This window comes from Topomyia yanbarensis, chromosome 1 (genome assembly GCF_030247195.1).
Source record: "Topomyia yanbarensis strain Yona2022 chromosome 1, ASM3024719v1, whole genome shotgun sequence".
NCBI classification, from domain to species: Eukaryota; Metazoa; Arthropoda; class Insecta; order Diptera; family Culicidae; genus Topomyia; species Topomyia yanbarensis.
Window position 1 is genome coordinate 9360031 of NC_080670.1, and position 26143 is coordinate 9386173.

General features: G+C 39.0%; 2 protein-coding genes and 3 non-coding genes across 5 annotated transcripts in view; 3 read left to right on the forward strand and 2 right to left on the reverse strand.

The window, feature by feature from the left end:
• The window catches only part of LOC131693476 (ubiquitin-like protein 3), a 17643-nt gene extending 4066 nt beyond the window's left edge, over window positions 1-13577 (forward strand). Inside the window, exons 2-4 of the mRNA XM_058981335.1 lie at window positions 5237-5345; window positions 13294-13458; window positions 13513-13577. Coding sequence (XP_058837318.1) covers window positions 5237-5345; window positions 13294-13458; window positions 13513-13577 — 339 coding nt within the window. The remainder of the gene's footprint in view (window positions 1-5236; window positions 5346-13293; window positions 13459-13512) is intronic.
• On the reverse strand, window positions 12950-13021 carry Trnaq-cug (transfer RNA glutamine (anticodon CUG)). Its single transcript has one exon. It is a non-coding gene; the product is annotated as a tRNA-Gln (tRNA).
• A 5046-nt stretch (window positions 13578-18623) lies between the features above and the next one.
• On the reverse strand, window positions 18624-18695 carry Trnag-ucc (transfer RNA glycine (anticodon UCC)). Its single transcript has one exon. It is a non-coding gene; the product is annotated as a tRNA-Gly (tRNA).
• A 4667-nt stretch (window positions 18696-23362) lies between these two features.
• On the forward strand, window positions 23363-23436 carry Trnan-guu (transfer RNA asparagine (anticodon GUU)). The gene has a single exon. It is a non-coding gene; the product is annotated as a tRNA-Asn (tRNA).
• Window positions 23437-23925: 489 nt separating this feature from the next.
• LOC131676814 (UPF0415 protein C7orf25 homolog) lies at window positions 23926-25572 on the forward strand. Its single transcript, XM_058956154.1, has 2 exons — window positions 23926-24206; window positions 24260-25572. The coding sequence occupies exons 1-2, from the start codon at window positions 24048-24050 to the stop codon at window positions 25217-25219; spliced, it is 1119 nt and encodes a 372-aa protein (XP_058812137.1). The 5' UTR covers window positions 23926-24047; the 3' UTR covers window positions 25220-25572.
• Window positions 25573-26143: the final 571 nt, after the last annotated feature.

A 26143-nucleotide genomic window follows, 5' to 3' on the forward strand; every position in this document is an offset into this window, starting at 1 on the left:
TTGAGTGGGGAGCCAAAAGCCGAATGGGCGCCAATCTGGCTGCGATACTGACGTAATGTATATCTTCTGTTATAATTCTATAGATATAGTCGCAAGGAATGCCAAAGGTCTGGTCCGCAATTGCGCTTTGGTCGTGGATGCTACACGCACAGAAAAAAAAAACGTTTAGATTCGCCAAATAAATTTTTTGCAGGTCTATTGACATTTTCCACCAAAAGCCAAAGCATGGAGAAGATTAATTAGTAATGAAATTTGCGTTTAGACTTCGTCTCATCAGAATGCGACACCAACTTAGTGACAGCACTAAGCGCGCCGGATTGACGCTTGCTCCAAGAAACGAAAACAATATTTGCACCACACAAGTTTGGCAGCTCAGATATCAACTTGAGATGCACTGAATTGATGGAATACTTAAATACTACAAATCTGCATATGTTGATGTAGGAAATCGCCCAACATTTGCACGAGCTGGCGGAGAAGAGGTGTTAGGTATAACTCTCTGCTCTGAAGGTATTACGAATGAGTTGGCAAACTGGCTCGTACCTAACGAGCTCGAACCGTCATTATCTGATCATAAGTACATCGCCTTTGATCATGTAAACGTCTCGCTAGATATCGTAATCCCGAATCTACGAACTGGATTTGGCGACTGGGTTTCATGGGTATCTTCCGACGATTGAATCTCTAAGTGACTTGGATGAGGTCGTGGATAAAACAAACTCTCATAGTAGCAGCATACCAAGAGGCTTGTCTGCTTCGAGTTATGCGTGCTTCTAGAGAAACCTCTTGGTGGAATATCGAACTTACTCGACTCAAAAAGTTATGTAGAAGAGCTTGGAATCGTAGACACAGGGAAGGATCGGAGGCATTAAGGTTGGCTCGCAAAGAGAACAGAAATGGCCTTTGATTCTGTAAGCGATGTAGTTTTTCGCCTCTGCAAAAATGTGTCTAGCCTCAATGAGACTCGAAATTGAAATCGAAAGACTTTCCTGCAACATGGCTTCCAAAAAGTCACCGCGAAAGTTTATAAACCTAAATCGGTTTAAGCCGAATTTGAACGACAATATCTCTTCGGGGGTGTGTCGTTCTGTTATCTCAATATCCCTTGGGAGTAAATAATACGTTCCTTATTGTCTATGTTTCTCTGTGTCGTTATTTTCCCTTTACCTAGCTTTACCCTTTCCCCAATCCTTCCCACCAGGAAAATGATGAGAAGACAAATCACGGCAAGGTACAAATCTTCGATCAACATGAGGAACGCGCCATTAACATCATCCATAACAACATCAAGTTTACACATGAGAAAGAGTAAAATAACAAATGCTTTTTTATGTTCTTGTAACGAGAGAGGAAGGGTCCTTGACTTTCGAAATATATAAGAAACCTACAAATACCGAAAGAATACCAAGTAATTCAAACAAGTGATTCTCCACCTAGGCGGCCGTGAAAAAGTTTCTGAGTGTCTACGAAGATGGATATCTGTTCCGGTTAGATATTAAAATTTAAAGCTTTGTCGCAGCAAACAGAAAATAATATAGTAAACAAAATCGATCTTCACGAACAGTATTTTATCGTCGTCTTCGGTTGCACATTTAAATGAACCAGTCATAGAAAATAAAAGTGGCTGTACTAAGAGTAGAAACAGATATTAATCTCAAGGAAGTGACGTACATACAGTTGCACCACGTGAGAAACTGTTTATAGATATCGTTTAAAAGTTTAGTCCATGAAGAAACTCAATTGTGAAGAACAACACGCAACACTGTGTCGAATATGACAATTTTAAAACCAAGATTCTGAATATATGGATAGGTGATGGTACAATTTAGGTGCGCCTACATGACCCAGCGCCGCACATTAGACCAGAACAGATTAGAAGATTTATGTCAAAATACGGAGGAGTAGAATCCGTTACAAACGATACTTGAGAAAAAATATTTCAGCAGCATTCCCAATGGCTTTCGTGTTGTTAAAAATCGGTTGGCAAATCACCCTGGTCAGATTCTACAACCAATACCAAAAAACAGTTTTTAACAGATGTTGATAAAACACAATCAGTTGGTCAATCAACGCTTTGTATATCGATCATGTCTAGTGTCTCCAAACCAACAACTAGCACAATTAATACCGATAATCACGAATTTACAACAGCGACCCGCAAGAGCAAGGCACAAACTGTCGACTTCAAATACCATGAAAGCGGTACCGATAAAGACATGAATGTGGACAATAACACGAGAGAAGACAAATGCGCTGACTCCCCAAGTTCTGGTGGACAACACAGCTAATTCATTACCGCCAATAAATAGGTGCTCAACACGCAGCAGCAAGCTCCATCCACAAGACCCTCCTGTCCACAGTAACTTTGTGTTATTATTTCATGTTTACATGATATAAAATATGGAAGCTTCACGGCTAAGTTATGCTAACGCATTGAATCGTATTCAACACAAAATAAACATAAAAATCGATGTTAAGCCGGGGGGATCCGCAATAACCCAGGGTAATTTCGAAGGGTTCCGTGACACGAAAAGATTGATAACCGCTGCTTCAAACCATTCTTATAAACATAAAATGACTGCTTATCCTCACATGGTCCATAGAACGCCTTGTTTACCATTGGAAGAAAAAGCAAAAATTAAAGAAAAAGATTTCATTTTCGAAATAGACAGGCTCAACGGCTATCCAGAACAATCCATCCAATCGATAGTTCTTGGAAAATCTAAGGTGTTTAACAAACAAGATCTGTCAATAAACTCCAACAATTGAAAGTTTAAAAAATTTCAACAAAAATATTGCCTATCCACTTAAAACAAAATTAAAAAGTTTGGTATGTATCTGGTTTCAAGTAGTAGAAACTACCAACTAAAATCAATACTAGGTTCCACAAAAGATCCGATACACAGCAAATCTAGGATATACAAAATATTAGAAAGTTTGTTCTCACTACGATAAAACTTTTATTGGACAAATCAAGATAACATTAGAAATTCGGCTTAAGGAGCACCTCGCCGGCATCTGATTACGATTTACCATTTCACTTCAAATCTAAGGTAGCAGAACACACCTTTTCCAAAAAAAAAACACGACCTAACTATTGAAGATATTAAAATTCAACGAAAAATTTTAAATGTCACCCGTTCAAATCAGCGAATCAAATTCGTTAGTTGGACAGAAATAGCGACACAACTAGCGAATCACTACTGTATTTTTGGCGTTTTATGGAAACACAAATAGTTTGATAAATTCGAGATCTATCATTTATGGTTTCAGGATCGTGGTCATAATTTTCATAAACCCATACGATTCACATTACGCAATCATAATTTTATGAACTGATTTTTTCCGTGTAACTAGTTCATGAATGCCGTAGGTGCCCCTTTTGGCAATATATTCTAAAAAAATCGCGAAAAAAACACTCAATTTTACGTGGTTTAAAAGGATATAAATGATGAAAATTCTCACAAAAAATTTGCGATTTTCATGCTTATAGAAGTTTTGCGTGTAGTGCCGGTGTTAGAGTATAGGGAAGCTGCCACTCTATAATCGATCGGAATGAAATGGGGAACCTCTTTCTAGGAAAATTACGCACAAAGCAAGGAGAAAGTGTCAATAGCAATTTTATGTCGAGGTCAGCCCCGTATTCGGCTTACAGTTTGATTATTCCACGTTGTCCCTTTCCATGTTATTCATTTTGAGGGCGCTGAGTTGAGCTCGATTGAGAGGTCGTGAATCAATTCGGCTTTTGCAAATAGAACGCTTGACAGACAGTTTGACACCAGCTAACGTAGAAAATAATTCGGAAACTATTCTGCATTCATGTCACCACCATTTCCCATTCCAATAACTTTCCAAGCATCTACAAATAAACCCCAGCAAAACTATTGCAAACGTCGCCCTTTTGTGTGGTCGGTCTCTACTAACTACATTGAGGGAGGTTAGGCATGTGCATGTGCTCCACGTCGAAATTCCACTCGTTTGCAAAACACGCCGCCACTAAGTACCGGCCGACTGCGATCGAACGCAAAAGTTTCGCAACGCTGCTGGTGTCCAAATGGATATTTTGGCAGTCGAACGCCACATGCACATCTGGCCCCTCGAACAGCTGTTTAAACTACCGAGCGAGACCTTGAAGGCCTTTTAAAGCAACGAGAGCTAGAGATGCGTCTGGTTTTCTGTGTCTGAACCGCGCCTTTGTTTACAAAACTGCTAACTGCTCGCTGCTGCTGCTGCTTCGCTTGTGAGCGCTTCGACTAGATTGGTCGGTGAGCGGAAGCATCTCCCAAGGTTCTTGTAATAATTATCTACGGAAAAGTGATTTATTCGCAGTGGAACGTCCGTATTACGATAGTCAATACATTCCGTTCACTGTGAAGTTGATGATTTTACGTCACGTTCCGCAACAGTGAAATTCTTCGCGTGTGCGATATCGCTTTCATTTCACCTAAAAATATAAAATGGTTTATGGCCACCTATTTAGGGGTATGGGTGGTTTTTTCTTTCCTAAAACGAAGTCCAACATTATGTTTGTTTACATTTTACAATTCCATGCATGGCGAATCCCTTCCGTCCGACCCACTGCGCCAGTCAGCTTCGAGTAACGATGTCTGATCGAGAGACGAAGTACGCATGTTTCGACATTTGTGGTTGATTTACTACTGAAACACCTTCCCCATGGAAACGTGACATTTTTTTGCCAGACTCTTGAACCTTTAATTCGACGTACCACCGACACCCCCACCCTGTTGGTTATTATTGTTTGTCTTTCCTGTTACTTATTTATAAGTCAATACTTCCTCCGGTTCGTTCCGTACCGATGCCAATGTGTTCATTAAATATTTATTTCCCGCTCTGTCTTCTCGATCCCACATTCCCTCGAGATTACTACGGTTTGGCTCGAGGATACGCCCGTTACGAGAGACATGTTTTCATCGCTGCGACGCGTTACGAACAAAAACAATTTACGCAAACTTTTGCACGTACTTTGCAGGATGAGATGTAAATTAAATTATACCTAATTACATTCGCTCCGAAGGAAGTTGAAATCTTGACTTTTTTGTTTACTCACATTTATATTTGTTTATCATTATAATGTACTCCGGCGCAGTCCAGGCTGGGCCATTAATCGTCATTGCATATACAAGCACCAGCAACTAACTGAATGAATTTTTTTCTTTTTCGCTTTTTCTTTTCCGTTTTTCTTCGTTCCGGTTTGTGAAACCACCCACGTCTACAGATAAACCTGCGACTGATACTCGTCAGCGGCAAGACGAAAGAGTTTCTCTTCAGCCCATCCGATTCGGCCGGGGACATAGCACTGACAGTGTTCGAGAGTTGGCCCGATGGTAAGTTGAACATTGGTTATGTATTATCGATAATTTTTTCAGCAAAGCTTGTAGAAGTGCAGTAAGTCAACTTTGTGTCGAGCGATCGGAAATTCGGTACAGATTCTGTGCAGTAAATGAATAAATTGACATCTCATGTATTACTTATCCGTCCGCTTCGGATTGGCCGCTATTATGAGCCGATATAGCGACCCTCCATTAGACGTCATCTCTTCCTCTTTCGTGTTGAATCGATTAATGCTCCTGATAAGCCCAAAACTACAAATTTATTGAATACCATTCTTCAATTCAACCTTCACCATTTCGTTTAATGATTATGATTTGATCACATCGGGGTTTATTTATAGTACCCGTACACTACCGTAGACGTTCCTCGCTGAAGACGTCAGAACCAACGATAAGGTGCACGAAGTTGAAGAAATAATAAATAATGAAATCTATGAAACATCGACAATCTTTTCGATGGTCGGCGCCTTTGTTCCCATAAAACTATCAACCCCTTCCGGTCGCATGGTGAATTACTATATTATACATTATTCTTGTGGTCTTTTTACCTACTGTTCTGTTCCGGTTGTTGTACAAAGTAATAACCGCACCCCACTAGGGCAGCTGGACATTTGGCCGTACGTCGTAGTACATACACAGTAGCGCACCGATTCATCCGACCAAAGCTGGAAATGGACGTTGAGCAGAGGGAGGTTCCATAGATCAGCAGAGATAATTGTGGAAGGACCAGTTGAAATGCGTCAGCAGTGCGATGTCAGAATTGACGCCACTGTGTCTGGTCTGGCTGGCACTCCACCTACGATGGGAATAAAACAATCGGTTCGGTTTATATCTGTTGCATAGTTAACAGCTTCATCATGAACCAACTCGAGCATATGTGATTGAGTACATGATATCATGTGCGTTTTGGTAACGAAATCGAGTTGTTATTAATATAAAACTGCAAATTAACTTTTTTTCAAAGCGAAATCGCGAGGATTTTTTTTTAATTAGATAAACTGTGAATGTGTTATTAACTTGAAAAACGCAGCGTCGAATGACCCATTGAGGTTAAAGCTCCAATAAACAATAATAATAATAATATTAACTTGAAAGATTTATTGTAATTAGATCAACTGTAAAGTATCGAACACTTCCTTTCAATATGTCACATAGAGCTCTATTTTTCCTTGAATAATGTTTAGGTCAAGAAATTTAATAAACTACTCTACTTGCACAAAATAGTTTTTTTTTAGTTTTAGTCGAATTTTCGCTTTATGGAGTAATACCTAAGACGGAAATACGAATAAAACTTTTTTATGCATGAAGCGCACGATACCTATTAAATTGATTATCCAACGCGAGCATAGCGTTGGCACTAAGTTTGTGTCGGATTCTGATGAGACAAAGTCGAAAGGTCAATTGCATAACTAATTTAATAAGATAAGCATTTGCGTTTAGGCTTCCTCTACCTAGTGACCAAGCCGGTTTGTTAGATACGGATGAGATGCAGTCGAATCGTAACTCGTTGTCTTACTAATGTTATATGTATGTATTGTGTCATTCGTGCACAAAAGGGTGCAGTTAGGTGAGCGTTGTTATATTGATCTGCTTTATAAACTTTGTGAGGATACGTCACACAATAAAACAGTATAAGTGTGCCATCCCGAGCGAATGAAACATCCATAATTTCCCATGCTCATGGTCAAAATTCACCCCCACTGCATGGTGTTTTGATAGTGTTGGTTATGGATACAACCCATGAAAACACCATCACCATGGTCCGGAAGATCCCATATAAAAACCATGTTCTAATGCATTTACGGCTTTTTGAGAGCATTTCATGGGGTTTTGATGGTTGTGAAATTTAGCACTGACCATATTTATGGTATTTTTATGGGATTGTATGGTGTTTGAACCCATGAAAATTTACTCTGGATTTCAACTATAAACAATAACGAGGCTTCACTAAAGGCGCTAGAAGACGGCGATACGGCCCTGTCAGACCCATTCTAATTTATTCACAATAAATGGTATTGTTCTCGAATGTAAAGTGGATAAAAGAATAAATTACGAACGTATTTGAGTTACACGACGTGCACATTTCAACTGTGAAGATTTCAAGTTACGAAATAGCGGAAATTATTGCAAACTTTATCGCTCGTTTTCTCAGTTCGGTAGAAACATAACAGACCACATTGAAGGCCATCTCCTTCAAGCATCATTGAGTGATCATCGAGAAAACATTCCCAGGTCGTACCGTGAGAATTGCAGTCCTCTCGATACCGGGAGGAGTTTTGCATTAAAACAGAGTTGCCGATGCCAACTCTAGACACAACCAGTGCTCCACTAAATGGAATCACTGGTTGAAATGTTGAGCTACTTAAGATTTTTGGTGTTCCTGGTTGCGCTATAAACTCCTTGTTTATTCTCAAATTTCTAAGATCAGACGGTGTTTGCTTCAGCGTTGTGTGAGCGCTATCTTGAACTGTTATATTTGTCGGTCTTTCAAGATAAAAATTTTAACCCTTACCATAAATTTCATCTGCTTATATTTGTCCTCTCAAGGGAACCGTCAGTCGCACACTTTTCAGTACTCCCGACCGAATCATTCTTTGTGCGCTCGCCATACCCAGCCTTACTGCTACAATAGTCAATTTTCTTGTATTTAGTTCAATGCAGACGGAACAGGCAGACGAACCTTGTCGAACAATACGTAACTAGGCAAAGCAGTCCCACCAAAGGTCACACATTACACGTTCAAAGGAATAAACAATTTTGTCCCGTCCTGTGCAAATATTCTCTCACTAGAGCAGGGGATCCTTCAAGCAGCTCGAAGCGGTGAACACACCGTCGATCCCAACTTTGTAAGCGGGCATGTAGACGCGGTCGTCTTTGTCGTCATTATCGTAATTTGCTTGCTTTAGACAGAATATCACAATTCTGAGCTATCTGTCTACACTTTCGAGAAATATGGCTGAATATCTATGCGTCAGTTTTTTCGAAATCGTTAGTGTACTTAGCAGATTATCTTTCATCCGAAAAAAGATCAGATATGATTCGATTTTAAACAGAAAGTCCGAGTCTTGATGACGCATCTTGTTTGAAACGCAGTTTGCAACCAGCTGGTTTTTTTTCATTAGAGTTTTTTTATGCAGAGAGAGTCCAGCGCCAAGTGAAAACTTGAAGCATATCAAGGAGGACAGAAATTACGGGAAATACAATAAGTTGAAAGACAAGTCAGAGGATAGTAGAACAAACATGTGGTAACCTATCTTCACTCGTTGTATGGCTGAATGGTACCGATTTTCCTAGCAACTGACACAAAGAATGTCACTCGTATTGGGTGGGTAATGTCCGGGACATAACCGGAATGTCGTGACTGCTCAGTAAACTGTCCATTGAAGCCTAAGAGCAGGGATGCAAACGGTACCTGTAAACTACATTTTTTACGATATATTTACATTTGCACAAGCCGTACAGCCCGCTACAGTGACGCATCACTACTGCTCTTGCCAGAACGGTATTGCCGCTCTACGCATAATTGTCCCATTTATATAGGGAATTCCATAGAACATGGGACAAATATGCTTATAACGGCAGAGTAGCCAAACCGAGTACATTTTTCCGTACAGCAGTAAAATACATTTTTGTTTTGCTGCTGTACTCCGACTGCTCGGTGAGAGTGTGGCGTAGTAAAGTTTGTTCTCTCGCTTTGTACACTCTTCTCTGCATAGTCAAAGGGAGAGACCCGCACACGAAAGCGTTGATGCCGATCGTGGCGTAAATGAACCGCATTCATTGTCGTTTGTGATTAAAAATATTGAATAAATTTAAAATATTAAAAAGTGTAAAATGAGGAGAGAGCCCGATCAGAAACACATAACAGAAATATTTCAAAACTATATCTCACATTGTTACTTGTTACAAATTTGTTATTTTAACTACTAACGAGACCTAATTTATAACACAGTATGTTACAAAAATTGTGTTCTGTTACAATCTTGTTATTTCATTCTGATCGGGAGAGAGAGAGAGGGAGAGAGAGAGAGCGAGAGAGAGAGAGAGAGAGAGAGAGAGATGCTGTACCGCTCGTGTCTGGTGGCTGTACTGGGGGCAGTAATTTTTTGTCATGTTACTGCTTTGCTTACAGGCTGCCGTATTGCGCTGGACGTCCTGCACTAGCGAAAGACAGCAGCGTCATATGAGAAAGGAGAATGTAGGTAGAAAACGTACAGCCGTAGAAAAGGTAGGCATTTTGCATCCTTGCCTAAGAGTCCCATATGGACTTTTGTCGCAAATGAGTTATCTGTTAGATTGTATTTTGTATCACCGCTAAATCACAATACACAAATAAGATTACCAGATTTGTTTAGAAAATGTCGAAAAAAAATACTAAATCATGGTTGTCCCATCCGTAAGGCTCAATGATGACAAAATCGATAAAAAATGCCATTAAAATACAATTAACGTACCAAATAACCGTAAGGGTATCATAAAGGTAACGGTAAAAGTACTATACAAATACTATGAAAATCACAAAAATAAAAAGCATCATGAAAATTTGAAAAAGTGCTGTAAAATAGCTTCAAAGGGCCTAAAAGCGGGGTAACAAAATAACTTCTTCAAAAAAAATTCTTTGGTGATATAAAAAGTGTTAATTTATTCAGTCAATTTCCATTCAATAATGGAAAATATGACATCATTGCCCAGGTAACTACGGGAGCTTTTTACAAAATTTTTATTATCATCTTTATTACGATAAAACAAAACGAAATTTTGACTTCAAGGTGCTAGAAAAAATTCTAGCAAAATAAATAAAAGCTCCTGTAGTTACCTGGGGGAGTGACGTGAAGAACGACTGATCAAAATATCGAAACGATCCAGTAGATTTTGATTTATGATGTACACTACAAAACAAGTGTTTGATGAGGCGCTTCCGGACATGCACTGTCACTTGCCCAATTTCCAGTATTTTGCTATGGAAATTTAAAGAAATGTTCTCAAACTGCGGCGGAAATTGAATGAATATACTATCACTATCTATATCGCCACAGCGAATTTTTAAAAAATGGGTCTTTTACCCAATTGACCTTAAAACACCCCCCACCCTCACCTCTTCTTAAAAATACCTAGCATGAATATTTCAGAAATATAAAAATGTAATCAAAATACCACAATACGAGTACCATAAAATATAATCAAACCATCATTAAAGTATCCTATAATACCATAAAAGTACTATAAGAGTTTCAAAAAATACCATATAAAAACCATATAAAGCTCCGTAAATGTACCAAAACGCCAAAATAATAAACACCACAGCACATATAACAGCTCCACAAAATATCAAAAATGCTATTAAAATACTATAAAAGCACACGATAATTGATCGAATTCTTTTTTTCAGATCTATTCTATTATAATAGCTCATGAGCGAAGGAATTTTAGTTTCGATGGAAATTGTATATTAGTTATGCACCGTAAACTTTATTTTCGAAATTAAAAAAAAAATCAATGCTTTTCTTTGGAAACATCATCGTCATTGCAGTAGTTGTTTTTCAAAGCTATTCGTTCATGTATTGGTTGCGGAAGTATCGTGCTACCTCAAACACTTCAAGAAAGAGACTTTTTGGGATAATGGCAGTATCTTCGGCAATGTTTCCTTATTGTCATACATTAAACAAAATCAAACCGTGTTGTAGAAAATGCACATTACAGTTGAGTCTACTCGTACAAATTTCTTGCCAAATCATCAACTTCGCTGTAAATTTGTGATCACAAAATGTTTCCATATAACTTGCTCAGGTGCTTATAAAAATCAAATTTATCCTTTCTTGTTCATAGCATTGATTCGTTTTAATTCGGTTGCTTTGCATTTCAAGAATCACAAACTATTGTGCAAAGGGATCAAGCTGTGACCATCTCTGCCGCTATGATTCTTTGAAGAGCGAACATGTTGAGCTACGAAAGAGTTTTATTTCATCCATCTAGCCCAACATGAACTAAGACTTTTATCACCCATCAACTTTTAGAAAGTGAAAATGAGGCAGTATCTGAACATTGCCTAGATTGTATGTAATTATGCGAGAGGCGCGATCATTGTTCGGATGGTACTAACGAACAACGGTCTCCTACATGGCACAGACTGGCGATGACTCGTTCATTCGTTCGCTTGTTCTGTGACTTGAACTTTCAAAACCTATTAGAGTCTAGACTATTTTTTTTTTGTTTTCCTTCGCCTGCATAAGAAGATTTCATGAGGAGGCATCATGCTTTTTTGTCTTTGGTTCAGTGGATTGAGGTTAAGCAGTGTAGGATCGGTTGGCTTTTTATGAATCGTATTGAATAATTTATTTATGCAGCTAAATCTCCTGTGATGCCACAAACAACAATTGCTTTTGCACGACTGTAATCAGTAACTTGAAAAACTTTATTTTATATCGATTCATTTATTGCGACAGAAAACAGACGTTTAGGCGATTCAAGTGAAAATCTGTATAAATTTTGAAATCAATATATCAGTGGTTCAGTTGGTCATCTACTCAACTGTTTGTTAATGTAGTTTGAAAGCGTTGTTGCAGATTCTCCTATGTACAAACGCCTTTTTTATGTGATTTAGTCGTTCGCTTAATTTGAAATGCCATTAACCTATTTCGAATACGACACTGGAATAACTGTCATATGTGGTACACTTTTTTCCAGACCTAACAGAATGAATAGGCTTATACCTGGTAATTCCGACAACTAAATCATAATCATTCTTCTGTGATTTTTCTTTTCTATCAGAAGAACGTGTGGCAGCATCTGAAACCATTTGACGTGAAAAACAATGTTCTGATTAGCCCATCAGAGAAAGTGAATATCCCCTCCCAGATTTTGCGAAGGAAAATCACAAAAAGATTTAGCACGGGTACCCATCTGTCTTCATTAATGTCACGGGCTAAATTAAGACGAAGCATGGATTTGGATTCTTATTGTGGTGTGGGGGAGGATAGCTAAGAGATGCCGCTAGTGTAGCTTTCGGATGCTGGATGTTCGATGTTGTTTATTAGGGGGAACTCAACTCTCCTCCACTGTCGCTTCCAAAACTTGCCTAGCCATAGACGTTCAGGATCTTTTCCGGAGGAATAAGTAGACTATTTCGGTCCGGAAAGAATTCTAACATAAAACAAACTTGTGAGGCTGGGGTTCTTGAAATTCAACTAGTGATGATTTCGATTATTATTTTTCTTTAAGAATTTGACTTTGCTCAAATGGCTCTTTTTCTCAAATGGAATACATAAAGGTGAAACTAACACTTTCGAATAGAACTAGGGCGAATGGGTATTATTCTGTAAACAGCAGATATCTTATATAAATGATAAATAATATCTTGTGACATTATCTACTCGTTGGTTGTGGAACCAAATATTCCAAATAGGTAGATTTTTTGAGTGTTCGATACGAAGATTTACTTCACTCTTTGCGCAACCCTGTCCTCTAAACACTGTGATTCAGCCACAGAGAAAAGAAAGACCTGGCGGCAGATTCAACTTATTACTGCTAATTATGATTGTTGTTATACGATTTCTAATACGCCGAAAAATATAATTTCCCCGATAAAAAATACGCCCTCAAGGTTCCACCGAGATTTGAACTCGGATCGTTGGATTCAGAGTCCAAAGTGCTAACCATTACACCATGGAACCGGTTCGTATGCGAAATACAGTCCATCCGGTGTCTACGGGATGCTGCGGGGATCAAGTGAAAGGAAACGAAACGACACAAAGTTGACTACTGCACTAAAAAATGTCAAACATAATGCTCCGTCCCCTACGGAGCATCGAAGCCTAGTTTTAACCAACCTCGAAACATTTTCTTTAGTAACGAACCATTCTGTTTGATCCTCTATCGGAATTGCATTCCATTCCGTTCTAAGCTTTACGACTATTCAACATTCTAATCGTTTGTTGCTTTTCAGACTGGGAATCAGAGGCGGTGGCGAAAGCGGAGATCCTAAGACTTATCTACCAGGGCAGGTTTTTGCACTGCAATGTGACGCTAGGCGCCCTAGGGTTACCGTTAGGCAAAACGACCGTAATGCATTTGGTACCACGTGATAATCTACCCGAGCCAAACTCACAAGGTAATCATGCTACACAAAAAACATTCTAATATTTTTAATTCTTAATCATTTTAGACCAGCGGCAGAAGAGTAAAGGCGGCTCCAGTAGATGTTGTTCCACTAGTTGTTGTATATTGTAACCAATTTTTACGAAGTACTAATACCACTACGAATAACTATTACTAAACAAACAAAAACTATCCGCTACTACTATTAAACTGTGTACAGACAGCAGGATGGCAAGCTCTGCATAGCAAGTATAGAACGGCACGGGAGAAAAGCGCCGCAGCGAGAACACACCCGGGTGGCTGATATTTTTTGTTACGATTTTTTGTTTGTTATCAGTAGCGAAAGTATTTTTTTTTTCGTTTTAGTATTTTGAAACTGTTCCGCTGCCAGAAAAAAACTCACTCATAAGAAACAGAGAAAAACACTCTATTGTGGTCATCAGCTGTTTCACCCAGTCGGGTTTCCTTATAATGTTAGTGCAGACTCCTCTGTTTTTTTTTTTTCTAACGCGCGTATATGTACTCCGATGTGAATGAGATAACGAGTGAACGAACGAAGCGAAAAAGCGTGAGATAGTTTGACATACGCACGAGGAGACGGGCGTGCGCGGAAAGTATGATAAATTAATGTTAATTCGGTAAGCGAGTAAAACAAAAAGGGAATAAACAGAAGAAAAAAACGGTACATATTTTTAGCGGAAATTCTATACATATACACAGAAACATAGTAATTATTATGATTAGGAAACAAACTTGTGAGAATCGCGAGCGCTGGGAGGAAGGACGCAACAAATTAAGCAAATGTAGTTCATATAGAAATTTGTTGATCGTATAGATTTGTTCTATTTTTTTCTTTTTATAGTTCAGTTCGTTCTCCTCCGCGTAATGGTCAGTTCTACGTTCGACGTTTAGCGCGCAATCTATCAGAATCGCTGGAGCGAATACATGCAAAAATAGAGAGGCAAAAGTATAATAACGAAAGAGATTATTTAACAAAAAAACAGAGAAAAAACACTGCAAAAGAATCTATTGTTACGAGAGATCAGTTACGTTAGTTTAGTGACAAAATTGTATAAACTATGAATAAACAAGCTACGAAAATAAGCATGCGCAAAGGTCACTCACGCCACTACACATCGAAAACATACGTATAATGAACTAACGCGGAGGCTGAGGGTGAGAATGATAGTTTGATTTTCGTTAGCGGAGATAAAAACACTTTAATCCCTCGACTGTTTCAAAGGGGGCGGGAAAAAGTGTGGATACGTCATAAATGGCGGTCAGATTGATTTCTAATTTCGCTTTCTCGTGGTGTTGGTTGAAACTGAAAAACGAAGAGAACACTATGGATGTCTATCGTCATTTTGTGCCCGTGGGAGAAGAAAATTCGTTAGACGACGGTCTATCTCGATAGAAACTCGTTGATTGCTTCTAATATCCTCCAGTATGTGTTTGTTGCGTACAATGACATTGGACTGACTGGATCAGATGATAAATATTTGGTTTCAGTTATCACGAAGATCTGGTACTCAAACCCTCATATCAGGTCAGCGTATAGTGACGGACGAATCTTCATGTCAACTGCCAATATTTTCAGAATGCTTGATAGTGATTTTAGCAACTGCACCTGCACAGCGATTCTATCGATCTGAAAAAAGACCGACTCGATAACCTTTCTTCGTTTAAGCCGAAGGACAAGGTTACAGATTCAAAATACTTGCACAGATCCTTCACGTGACTGACGCGTTCAATATCTGTTTCTAATGAAAATGATCACTTCTTCGGGTTTGCGTACATGCGGTTCGCGTTAAGCTTGAAGACTTCAAGCTGCTGTTGGAACGAATTAGACAAAAATTTTGAGTTCATTCGCGACGGGCAATCGTAGAGCCACGCTCCCAAGTGGCTTCCTTGAGGTATTCTTAACGTAGAAGTGAATGTGGGAGCTAGGCAATTTCCTATGGCAACTGCTATCTCTCGGTCTGTGAGGTGGGATCGGAACCACTGCAAAACCCTACCATTTATTTCAAATTTTCATTTTTGCGATTGCGATATCGTGATTTATCTTATCGAAAACGGCCGATAAGTCGGTGTAAACAAACCCGGTTTTAGCACGTTCCATACTCTCGGTTATATAGGATGTTAAACACAGCAGGTTGGACGCAGTTGACCGTTCAGACGTGAAACCGTGTTGATCGTCATTTAGGTTCTTCTTGCAGCGAGCCTTAACTATTGATGTGGTGGAAACTTGATCGCTGACAAAACAAAAGTTGAGGTAACGACTATTCTCATTGGCAATAGGATAGATTTGTAGTAACGTGGCTGAGCTATAGTTATCAAGTAGCTTCACTGCACCTGGATGGAGAACGGAATGATTGGAATCCGGATAAAGAAATCCATTGAAGGAGATGTTCATGAAATGCTAGAAAGATTAAAATCTCCTAGTACCATGGCCTCATCAACTGTATTAGTATATTCGGAGATCATAAAAACCGAGCTGCAGTGTGCTTCGACATATTCGATGTCACGAGCGCGGTTAGGTGTAACATACAAAGCACACAAATACAACTTACGGTCGCCAAGCTCGATAACCGTCCAAACCTGCTCAATCCAAGTCCAAGAAATGCTCTCGACAGCTCATGCCTGTAAGCTGGAATTAACTGCTACTAATACGCCAACACCGGTGGATTTTCGGCTGTTGCTCGGTCTCTGACCACAACGAAACACCGCATAGCCGAAACCGAGCAGCTAACTGGAAAGCGTGTCATCGTTCAACCACGTTTCGACGAACTTATCAGAGACTTGCTCAACGGTTGAGGGGATACCACCAACATTTTGGTAGTATAGCTGCAGCTTGTCCTGTCGTTGACCAAGGCTGAAAAGGTCCGGAGGTCGACTCCCACACTCAGGATCGGGATGACTGGTGAACGTTGGTTGCAGTTGCTGGACTGTGGCGGAAGGGTTCGAGGGCTTCCACAATACAAGCGGCGGTACATCCTGGTATTCCATTAGCGAAATCTAACCTGCTTTGGCTGATCAAAATTGAATTCCCGAACGAGTACTGTAGTCAGCCAAGTAGACGCTTTGAGTGCAGTTTGGAACCTCAACTCGGAAGGAAACGAAGTTGAGTTTCGTGGGATCGGTATATCCTTCTGGACGAACAAAACTTCTTTGCGTGTGTTGCTTATTCCGAGGCATTATTGAGTCAGCAACAATATCCTCCACTCAGGACGGCTCAGATAGAACGATAATTGCTCCAACTCATCCACTACTGTGCTGATCTTCCGCTGAATGGCTTTAGTACCACAGACAGCGGCTGCAGTGGCGCCAATTGCATTATTCTCTTCAGTGACTCAGTGAGGATATCTTGTCACTGCCAGGGACTGTATTCGATCCGTTAGTGGTTGGCGTCCTCCGGACCGAAGAATTTTCGCAGAGAAACACGTAGCTGATGTGAACGCAGTAAACGTGATATCACGGGGAGCAGCTATCACAACACTCCAGCCTACTTGTTGAATTTTCTGTGCCTTTTTCTAATTTAATTTCGTTGGCAAATCGACGCTTCCGAAAAGATAGTTTCTTCTTTTACAATAAAGTTAAACATACTACGCTGGCGATTTAAAATTCCTTGTCAAATCAGATACATTAACGCCAATAGAGCAAATGCACAATAAGGTTATGTCACGTTGCTAAATTGTCATTGGAGTTTTTGATGAAAGAAGAAAATAATTCACGAAAATTTCACCAAAACGATACGAAGAACCTCGAGACCGTCGGGTACACTGCCCATAATCGCAAGTCCCATGTTCTATGGGATTCCTTATCTACATGGGACTGATTTGCGATTATTGGCAGTACAGGGTATACGTAAAAATACTGACAATTCATGGATTTTTAACGAGATAAAAAGCGAGCCGGATCACTTTCCAGTGTTGCTGACATGTGTGTCGTAGACTCGGTTTGCAAGAATGTTTTAAATTTCAAAGTACATCGCTTTCCTCTCACTGAAAGTTTATTAAAAAAGCGTAAATTTTACGGTTTTCTTTAGAAAACTTTTCCTCAGAATAAAAAATGCCGTGTGATTGAATAGGACGAAGTATCATCATAAACCCGATTCAAACACACATCTGTTGGCAAACATTAACGTTTTACATTTTTTATTGTTTACACCTTGGAAAAATTCAAAAGACCCACGGCTCCGTTTAACACACAGCAAACGTTTATTACTGGAAAATGGTTTCCTAGGAACTGATATAGTCAAGGGGATAGTTTTATGGGTTTTGGTATTTTCTGAGAAATATCCTTCTGGGATTTGGTGCTTTCTGGGGATTAGTATTCTGCAAATTATTTTGTGGGCTATACATTTCTGGGGAGCTGTTTTCGGGGAAAAAATATACAATCGAGAGCGGAACAAGTGGTTAAATAAATTTGTTCTGACCACTCTTGCAAGTTGATGAAAAATTCACAGTCAGCTGAAAAATCGTGAAGACACATTCGATGTAAAAACTAGAAAAATGTTTAAGGAAGGGTCCTGTGGTTTCACATTTCAATTAATAACAGACACTGAATCCTCACAACAGAGCGTTGGAGATGCTTATTTCAATCTTGAGTGTGACATGACTGATAATATTGATAATAAAAATAGAAAAGATGCATGTTTTCTTTTTTACACTTTTGTAAGACACGTAAACGGAGTAAAAAACGGAATGCTTTCTAATTGAATGTACATGTTCAGCAGTAAGCAAATATGGATGTACCCCCAAACTACCTATACACCCTTTCGCGTTGTCACCTGCTATCCATCAAAGTAGGCCGTAGCTAGCCATTCTTATCCTCCTTCCTCTATTACCACTTGTTCAATGTTCATACTTCCATACACATCTTTATATACGAACATTCTTAAAATCACGTAACTCTATTACTGTTGAACCTATCAAAGGTGGATTATATGCAAGAGGAGCTATTTATACGTTACCATAAGTCGAAGAATCGTCAACCTGTAGACAGCTACCATAGCCTATCTCTCTCGTACTGTATCGGGCCATTTTATGCAGCCAAGGGGAACCTTACGCGAAAGTTATAGAGGAAAGTCCAAGGCACACAGTAGGAAGTGCATTTTTACGTCTCTCTAAATTCTTCGACACTGATCAAAATAGGAGGCAAGGAAGCAAAAAAAATTCCTGCGTCGGCCGGGAATCGAACCCGGATCAACTGCTTGGAAGGCAACTATGCTGACCATTACACCACCGACGCTTGCGTGACTTATTTCGAAAAGTATGCTGAGAGCGACGAGCAGGGGCAAACTTCTATGTGTGCGTGTACGAGGCTGTGCTTTTCAAGTTTTGTTTTAGAGGAAAAAATCTAGCACAATTTGTCAAATGGTCCTTTGTTTATATACTTCTCCGTTAAAAATTCGCTCAATTCGAAATGTAACTTTCTTAACTCGCTACGTAATAATGATAACCGAAATCATAATCTTTCGATATGTACTGTATTATTGGATTGTTTAATAATGGCGCCGCAATAATCGAAAAAGAGCCAAAAATTGCCAAAAGTACCATTTGAATAATTTTGCCTTAAAACGTTTTTTTTTTTAATATAAAGGATAAGCAACTATTACGCGTTTACTTTTGAATTTAACTCGAGATTGTTGCATTTTTCCGTTTCCTCCATCATTTCCAACTCAGTTGAACGACACTTTTTATCACGCCAGATTCAGATTTAAACCTGCAACCCTGAACTCTGTTAGAAGTTTTGTAGGTACAAACTTCACTTGGTTGAATCATTGTGATAAACTTAGAGTCTAGCGACAATTTGATAAACAAAAAATATATTACAGTTCCAACCACGGAAAATAGTTTCTTATAATTGGAAGAGAAAATCAATTTTAAAAACCTATATTTCAGCCAGATAGAGAAAACAAAACGTAGAACAAATCATAAATGAAAATGTTATACATCTGATTTGTGCTATATATTTCAGATCTTTTAAGTCAAAATCAAATGAAAACGGCTTCATATTTTCATGAACTCGTACCAAAAGACAAACAAGAGAGAAATGTTTATTCATATTTATTTTCAATTGTGATCAGTAGCTGACAGATGATTGTGTTCTTTTTCGGAAGAGAACAGATCGAGTACACGGAACTTAAAGCGAATGAGAGCAAGTGCAAAACAAAAAGCTAGAGGTAGTCAAATACTAGGACGACAAACTACATGTTTTCTATACATTTACGGGATCAAAACCCAATAAAAACAAGAAGACGCCGACGATGATGAGGCAATCAAATCTGTAAATAATGTAATTATTGAACAAAATAAAGATAACACTAAACAACCGTGTATAAAACAAAGACATACTTATATAGACCGACACGAAAGGAAAAGCTGTTCACAGACTACCCTCAACCCGCTTATGCTCCTCTTTACTGCGGTTTGAATTTAGACTAACCATCGTTTCTCCCCAGCCCCGTACGTGATGTTTAATATGCCCATCCTCTCAATTTTCCTGGTGCTTAAACAAATACGTCGTTGTGTACATTAAAGAACTCGTTTTTTTCAATTGAGCGTAAATGAGAAGGAAAAGATCGAAAAGTGAAGCGACACAATACCAACTCTATTTGTAGAAAATTGATGAAACGTGAAGAGTTAAATCCAATCATGAAACTACGCAATATAAACTATTTTACACAACACAGCACAGACAGTGAGCGGAGCGCAAAACAATAGAGCAGCAGATAGCGAATGTAAGAGACAGAGAGAGAAACCGGATAAGCGGCGAAAACTAGGTATTCGATAACTATATTATAGCTATTACGTATTTTAAAGATAATAAAAAACAGATGGAAAAATACAAAACAAACCTGCGCGTGTATTGTAAGAAATTAAACGTAAAAAAAGTATAGTGACAAATTAATTTAAATAAACTGAAATGAAAACAAACGGTTATAAGTGAATATTGTGGAGTTGTTGAGAGCGGAATAGGAACCGTGATTTTATCCGAAATATCCATGTGTAATTAAGTGTGTTTTTATAAACGTTTTTGAGAATGTAACTCACATTCGCTTGAAAAAGCGATCCTTCGTAATACAAAATAATACTACGTTTACACTACGAGTTAAAACGTGTTTTAACGCTATCTTGATGACATTTTTCTTTCTGCTAATCATTAGAACGTTTTTTAAGTCTGCAGTGTGAACGTAGTATAAGGTTGATAGTTTTGATATTGATAACGTTGTTCATGAGGTTTGTGGAATGAACAAAAAAAGACTCAAGATTTCTGCGTTGTGGCTTCGTCTCTTCAGAACCTTTGCGATTGATTTAGGCACCAGGCCGACGCTAGTCCAAAGTTGTAAATACTACTTGTGAATACACTAAACGACTTCCAAATTACTGTGTCCCGTAAGTTACGAAGTTTGGTTTACTGATGAGACATACTGAAAACAGCTAAGCAAACCAACGCTAAATTTCTCCCTAAGGAGAACATTGGCTTAAAACAATTCTACGTTCGAATGGCACAAAACCTACCCGAGGAAACGAAATGCCCCCATGCTCATGCTGTTCGAAATGGGTTGAACACATGAAAACACGATCACTATAACTCAAGGTATTTCTGGAGTATTGAGATCATTTTATGGTGATTGGATGGTTGTAAAATTTGGCGCGAAGCATATTCCAGGGGATGTGTGGTATTTGAATCCATGAGAATTTGCTCGGGTACCTATATGTCAAGAACTTTGTTTAAAAATCTGTCACATCCTGTCCTAGATGTTTCTCATAAGATTACAGTTAAAGGGTGTATTTGTAAAAATAGCACACTTAAAAACTCAAAACTACGCGCCAAGCAAACACAGGAGCAGTTTGAAAACATCAGGGATTGCAGTGAGCTGACTTCGCGGTTGGAGAAGTTAGACCAATTCTGGCAGAAGATATGGCGGAGATGAAATCAACCTACAGTGTGAAAGGGGCAACAGGAGTAGAGCTGCAAATTTTCGACAGATTTGTTTGAACTTAAAGGAGGAACAAATCTCAAATAATGTCCTGCTATGTTCAAACCACAGTAGTTAGTTGCATAATTCATTCAAACAGCCAAGCCGCTCAAAAATTTTCGATACGTATTCAATTTTATTCGCCTTTTTGAGGTACTGGAGTTTTTGAAGCAAATCAACCCTGAATACTGTTCATAGATGCATTAAAACGCTAAACATGTTCACTACAGAGCAACTGGCTGAAGAATGAAAAAGCATCAATTTGAAATGAAAGCGTTTTATATTATCATGAAAATCCCGCCAACTTAAAAGTGACTAATTGATGGAGTTTTCAAATTTGAATCTCGGTTGCGGTAGATTGAATTGAACGTTGGCATTTAAAAATGAAAGTCCGCATCACTGGACAGGAGGAGAAATAACGGAACTGAACAGTGACAAATACACAACATTATTTGTTCATTTTCGTTTACCAGCCACTATAGTTGATAGTCGAAGGTAACAATCTACTGTTGTCTCATTGGCTAGATTTTGGTCAATGAAAATGGCGTTTTTAGTTTTTGGAATTTTTGAAAACTGTTCATATTTAAATGCCTCGGTTAATCTAAGGTTTGAATATAAATATGACTATGTCCTCCACTCCACGTCATACAACTTCTGATCTTTTTCCTTGTCGGTTTGCTCCGCTCTTTACGACGTTGCAAAACACTTTTGCACGTAAACAATAATATCATATAAACAACGACGATCCTAGCAACAATTAATAAACAAATGCTATCAATTTGACGGGTCTGATAGTAAGGCAAATCATTAGCTTGATTTATCAATTTTGGCACAACTGAAACTACACTCTACGTGAAGAGTCATTTTGCGTAATCTAAGACACCCATTTAACGGTAATGGGGAATCTCACCTCACTCAAACCGACTTTTAGAAAAGCCACCTTAAGTTAGGTGAGATAAGTTTCCTCACGTTACACGTCGCGCAGAATAAAACCACTGGTACACGACGTTCCTTGGCCATCGCAAAATTTTCGAAAGTATGCAGGAGTTGAGGAATATTTGGAGAAACAGTTGTACAAAATTGAACAGATTCAGAGAAGAGAACTTTCTTTTCATTCAGAGAGTAAAAAAATGAACGAAATGAATTATGTAAATCATAGGGATTTTGAAGTTCTTCATTTCAATAAAGTCTTAAGGAAATCCAATAACACGATATATTTTGGGCAGTAATTATGTGTTTTTACGAATTCACCCTTATGAACATCGGAAACTTCACTAGTTCTCTCCTCAATAAAAGTCTTATGGCTAAATAGCTTAACGACGTGCTCAGCATATCACCCAAACTAATTGCTGCATCAAAATAAAACAAATTCAGAGAAACTTGGCAGTGTAGGAGGCAAATACATTAACAGAGTCCAAAATATGTAGGGGTCCAAATTAGGTTGGTTACCCTATATACGAAATGGTTTATTCATATGGGTTAGTGTATAGTTTTCTTTTATTACGGCTGTGTTAACGATTCTCGAATTGCATTTTAACATATGGCTTATCGGCCCTTTTCATAAATTACTCGAAAGTTATCCTCCCATTCTTCTAATTCGATTCTAATTAGAATCGGTTATGCCATTGGAGCCGACATTCTGTCTCAAACCAAAACTTTACTGGTGGCGTTTTCGTTTTTTCTTGGTGCTACACAAGAAAGAGATAGACTGATTACACCCAAGTTTGAATGAGTGTAGCACCGACTACACCGGTGTAGTGCACTGTCAAAAACGAGTATGCCATGAGATACAGCATACATATTTTGTGTGTTGCTCATTATGCTTTGATTCTCTAGCATTCTTATTCCACTAGCCTAATAAATTGCATTTTAACATCATTACCAGAACGGTAACCTAGCTCCTGTTGGTATCCATGAAAGCAGTGCTCATTCAGCCTCCGTGGCGCAATTGGCTAGCGCGTTCGGCTGTTAACCGAAAGGTTGGTGGTTCGAGCCCACCCGGGGGCGGGATGTTTTTTGTTGCAATTTCTCACACATTTTTTTGGAATGAAAACACACGGAAGGACCACACAGATATGCTCGGAATTCACAGAACATAAATCCGATGCAAACGACTTGTTTGAAAGAAGGCTCCGAAAATGTTGAGGTGATTTGCGGTTCGGATTATACTATAATTTTGAGATTGTCAACAAAATTAACAATAACAATTATTGACGAGAATAGTTTCATCAGTTTCGCTTGAATCAGAGATATTCCTGACAAAAAGGAAATAGATATCACTGGCTGATAACCGTCCTATATCAACAATTTATTGCAATAGCAGTGACTCTTCATTCATAAACAAAATCTAAAAATAGAACAGCTCTCTAATCTAAAATCTAATTTCACGAGTGCTGTCTTTATAGTGCCCGTCGCTTGCTATAATCAGAGAATGAGTGTCAGGGCTTGTTTACCTTCCGTTTTTTCGATGTGACTCTCTCCTCTCCGCGACAAAGCAACGAAGCTGTCAAACTACAGTTATATAGTACACAAACAATTTGCTTCCGGACTGATTTCCTGGGCTTTCTTCGGCGGTCCCCAAGCCAACATAACAATAGTAGCAGCTAAAACCAAAAACAATGGACAATGAGTACACCTTGGAAGAACTCGCCTGTCTGACCCAGGAGAAAATCGACCTGGGCGAGAAACTGCTGGAAGATTTGGCCAAGCTGGACTCGGTCGACGGAGTACGAAAAATCTCCAAGAAAATCAGTCAGGAGTTGAAATTTCTTAATAAGGTAAGGATATACACATGTGAGAACCGTCAGTTATCTTTTTTTTTGTCTTACAGGTAAAGAACACCAGAACGGTTTCGGTTAACCACATCCTGTGCAGCAACTTGACACACTTCGGCTGCCTGGTGCAGTGTCTTCTGAGCTGCGAAAATGTGACTCATGTGGATTATCCTTTGCCGCTGGAGGAACGCGGTTCAAAGCTACGGGTGGACATTGTAGCCGATGGAGGCGCAACATGGATTAAAGTGATCGCTCGTAACCCGAAATCGCTGAGCGACGCTGTGCACGGTCGCACTAGCTACGGATCAAAAAGTATACTCGAACAGGCGGAAGAGTATGTCGAGGCAGCCGAATCCAACCCGCATATGTTCAAACCTCCGCGGGTGGTGTTTCGCTTCCTGAGCAATATCGACGATGAACTGGTCACTGAACTGCAGCAGATCGGAGTTATCGTTCTGGTGCTACAAACATCCCAGCCGGTTCCTCGAACCGAAACTGCCACAGTCAAAAGCCTAAACTTGGACATTACAACGCTGATCGCGTACGTCAGCGCTATGACGAACGGGTCCGCTCATTGGGAGTACAACGAACCGCTGCTTACGGAACAGGCTCGCTGGGAACGTGAAAAACCAATTAAACCTCTGCTGGAGCAGTACTTTCACGGGAAGGAACTGATCTGCTGTGAAACTGCATATTCCTCCTTTAACGAGATCCTATCGATTTTGGGAGGACCGAAGGAAAAATCTCGTGCCGAAGAATTATTCCGGAAGGTTCGAATACTGCCGGATGTCCCACTGCCCCAGGAAATGAAAAATATTAAAGTGGGTGGTAAAATAAAACCCCGAAGTTTGCAGATATTTGCCTTCGGACTGATGCACGAAGCCATCACGGTTACCTCGAACGAAGGGTTTGTCCGGGCGGCCCGGATGCAGGGATTGGAAGTGCCGGTGTTTCTGCACGATGCCAGAGCATTGACGGAGGAAAAGGAGCAGAGTGGCCGTCTGTTGGATGAGTGATGGTGCTACGGGGTAATCTAGTGTGTGAAACTATTGTGATTTTCAAAATTTAATACAGTTGTGTTCAAACAGTAATTGAGTATTGCAGTTTGATGAACGATGAAAATGTTTTTCTTTTTTCTTTTTGATATTTATAATTTATAAAATCTTACGGATTACGTAGCATGTTTACATATTTACAAGAAGCAACAATTTGTATTTAACAACTTTACGATAACCTGTCGGCATACGCCTTAACTTAGGTCAAGGAAGCAATGGAAAATCGGAACCACACTATAGGAATAATTTGTCGGGATACAATTGGAGTGGCTTTCGAAATTAAATTTTTATTTGAATAAATTCCTGTTTTGAAACGGTTATTTTCATGCTAAGCTAGTCAATTGCATTAAAAAAAATCCCGAAAACACTGTGGCGTGGTTTTGTTGCTCTTCGAAAATCTCAACCTTTGCGATTTTATAACCATTTGCCGATTGAAAACAACTCAAGAAAATAATTTAAATCAGTTTGTTGAACAAAATAAAATATTTATTTTCATAAAATAAAACTAATTTTTCAGCAGTCCCTATTTTGACCTGTATTGCGATGGCAGATTTTCAGACATGTCTGTATTTTTCAGACTACAATCTCTTACAAACATGCTTCCGGATACAGACTTTTGAAACATCTTCCTCGTTTTCCACTGTCATATTATCCTTTATATTTCCTTGACCTGAATCAATGTTAATATAACAACAGGTTACCGTGTACAATAGTTGACAATGAATTAACAGTGATAGAGCGTTCAGTAAAATGGTATGACTCTGTGTTCCACACAAAACAAAGTGTTTAACCTTAAACAGAATTTAGGATCTGTACTCACACAAACTATGGTCAAACGTTGGATTTAATATTTTCACAAAAAATAAAACTTTATTTTCTTCCAAA

Bases quoted from the DNA above. Each gene is read 5' to 3' on its own strand.
- LOC131676814 (XM_058956154.1), top strand. From the start codon at position 24,048: ATGGACAATGAGTACACCTTGGAAGAACTCGCCTGTCTGACCCAGGAG. The intron at 24,207-24,259 runs GTAAGGATATAC...TTTGTCTTACAG, and splicing joins AGTTGAAATTTCTTAATAAG to GTAAAGAACACCAGAACGGT.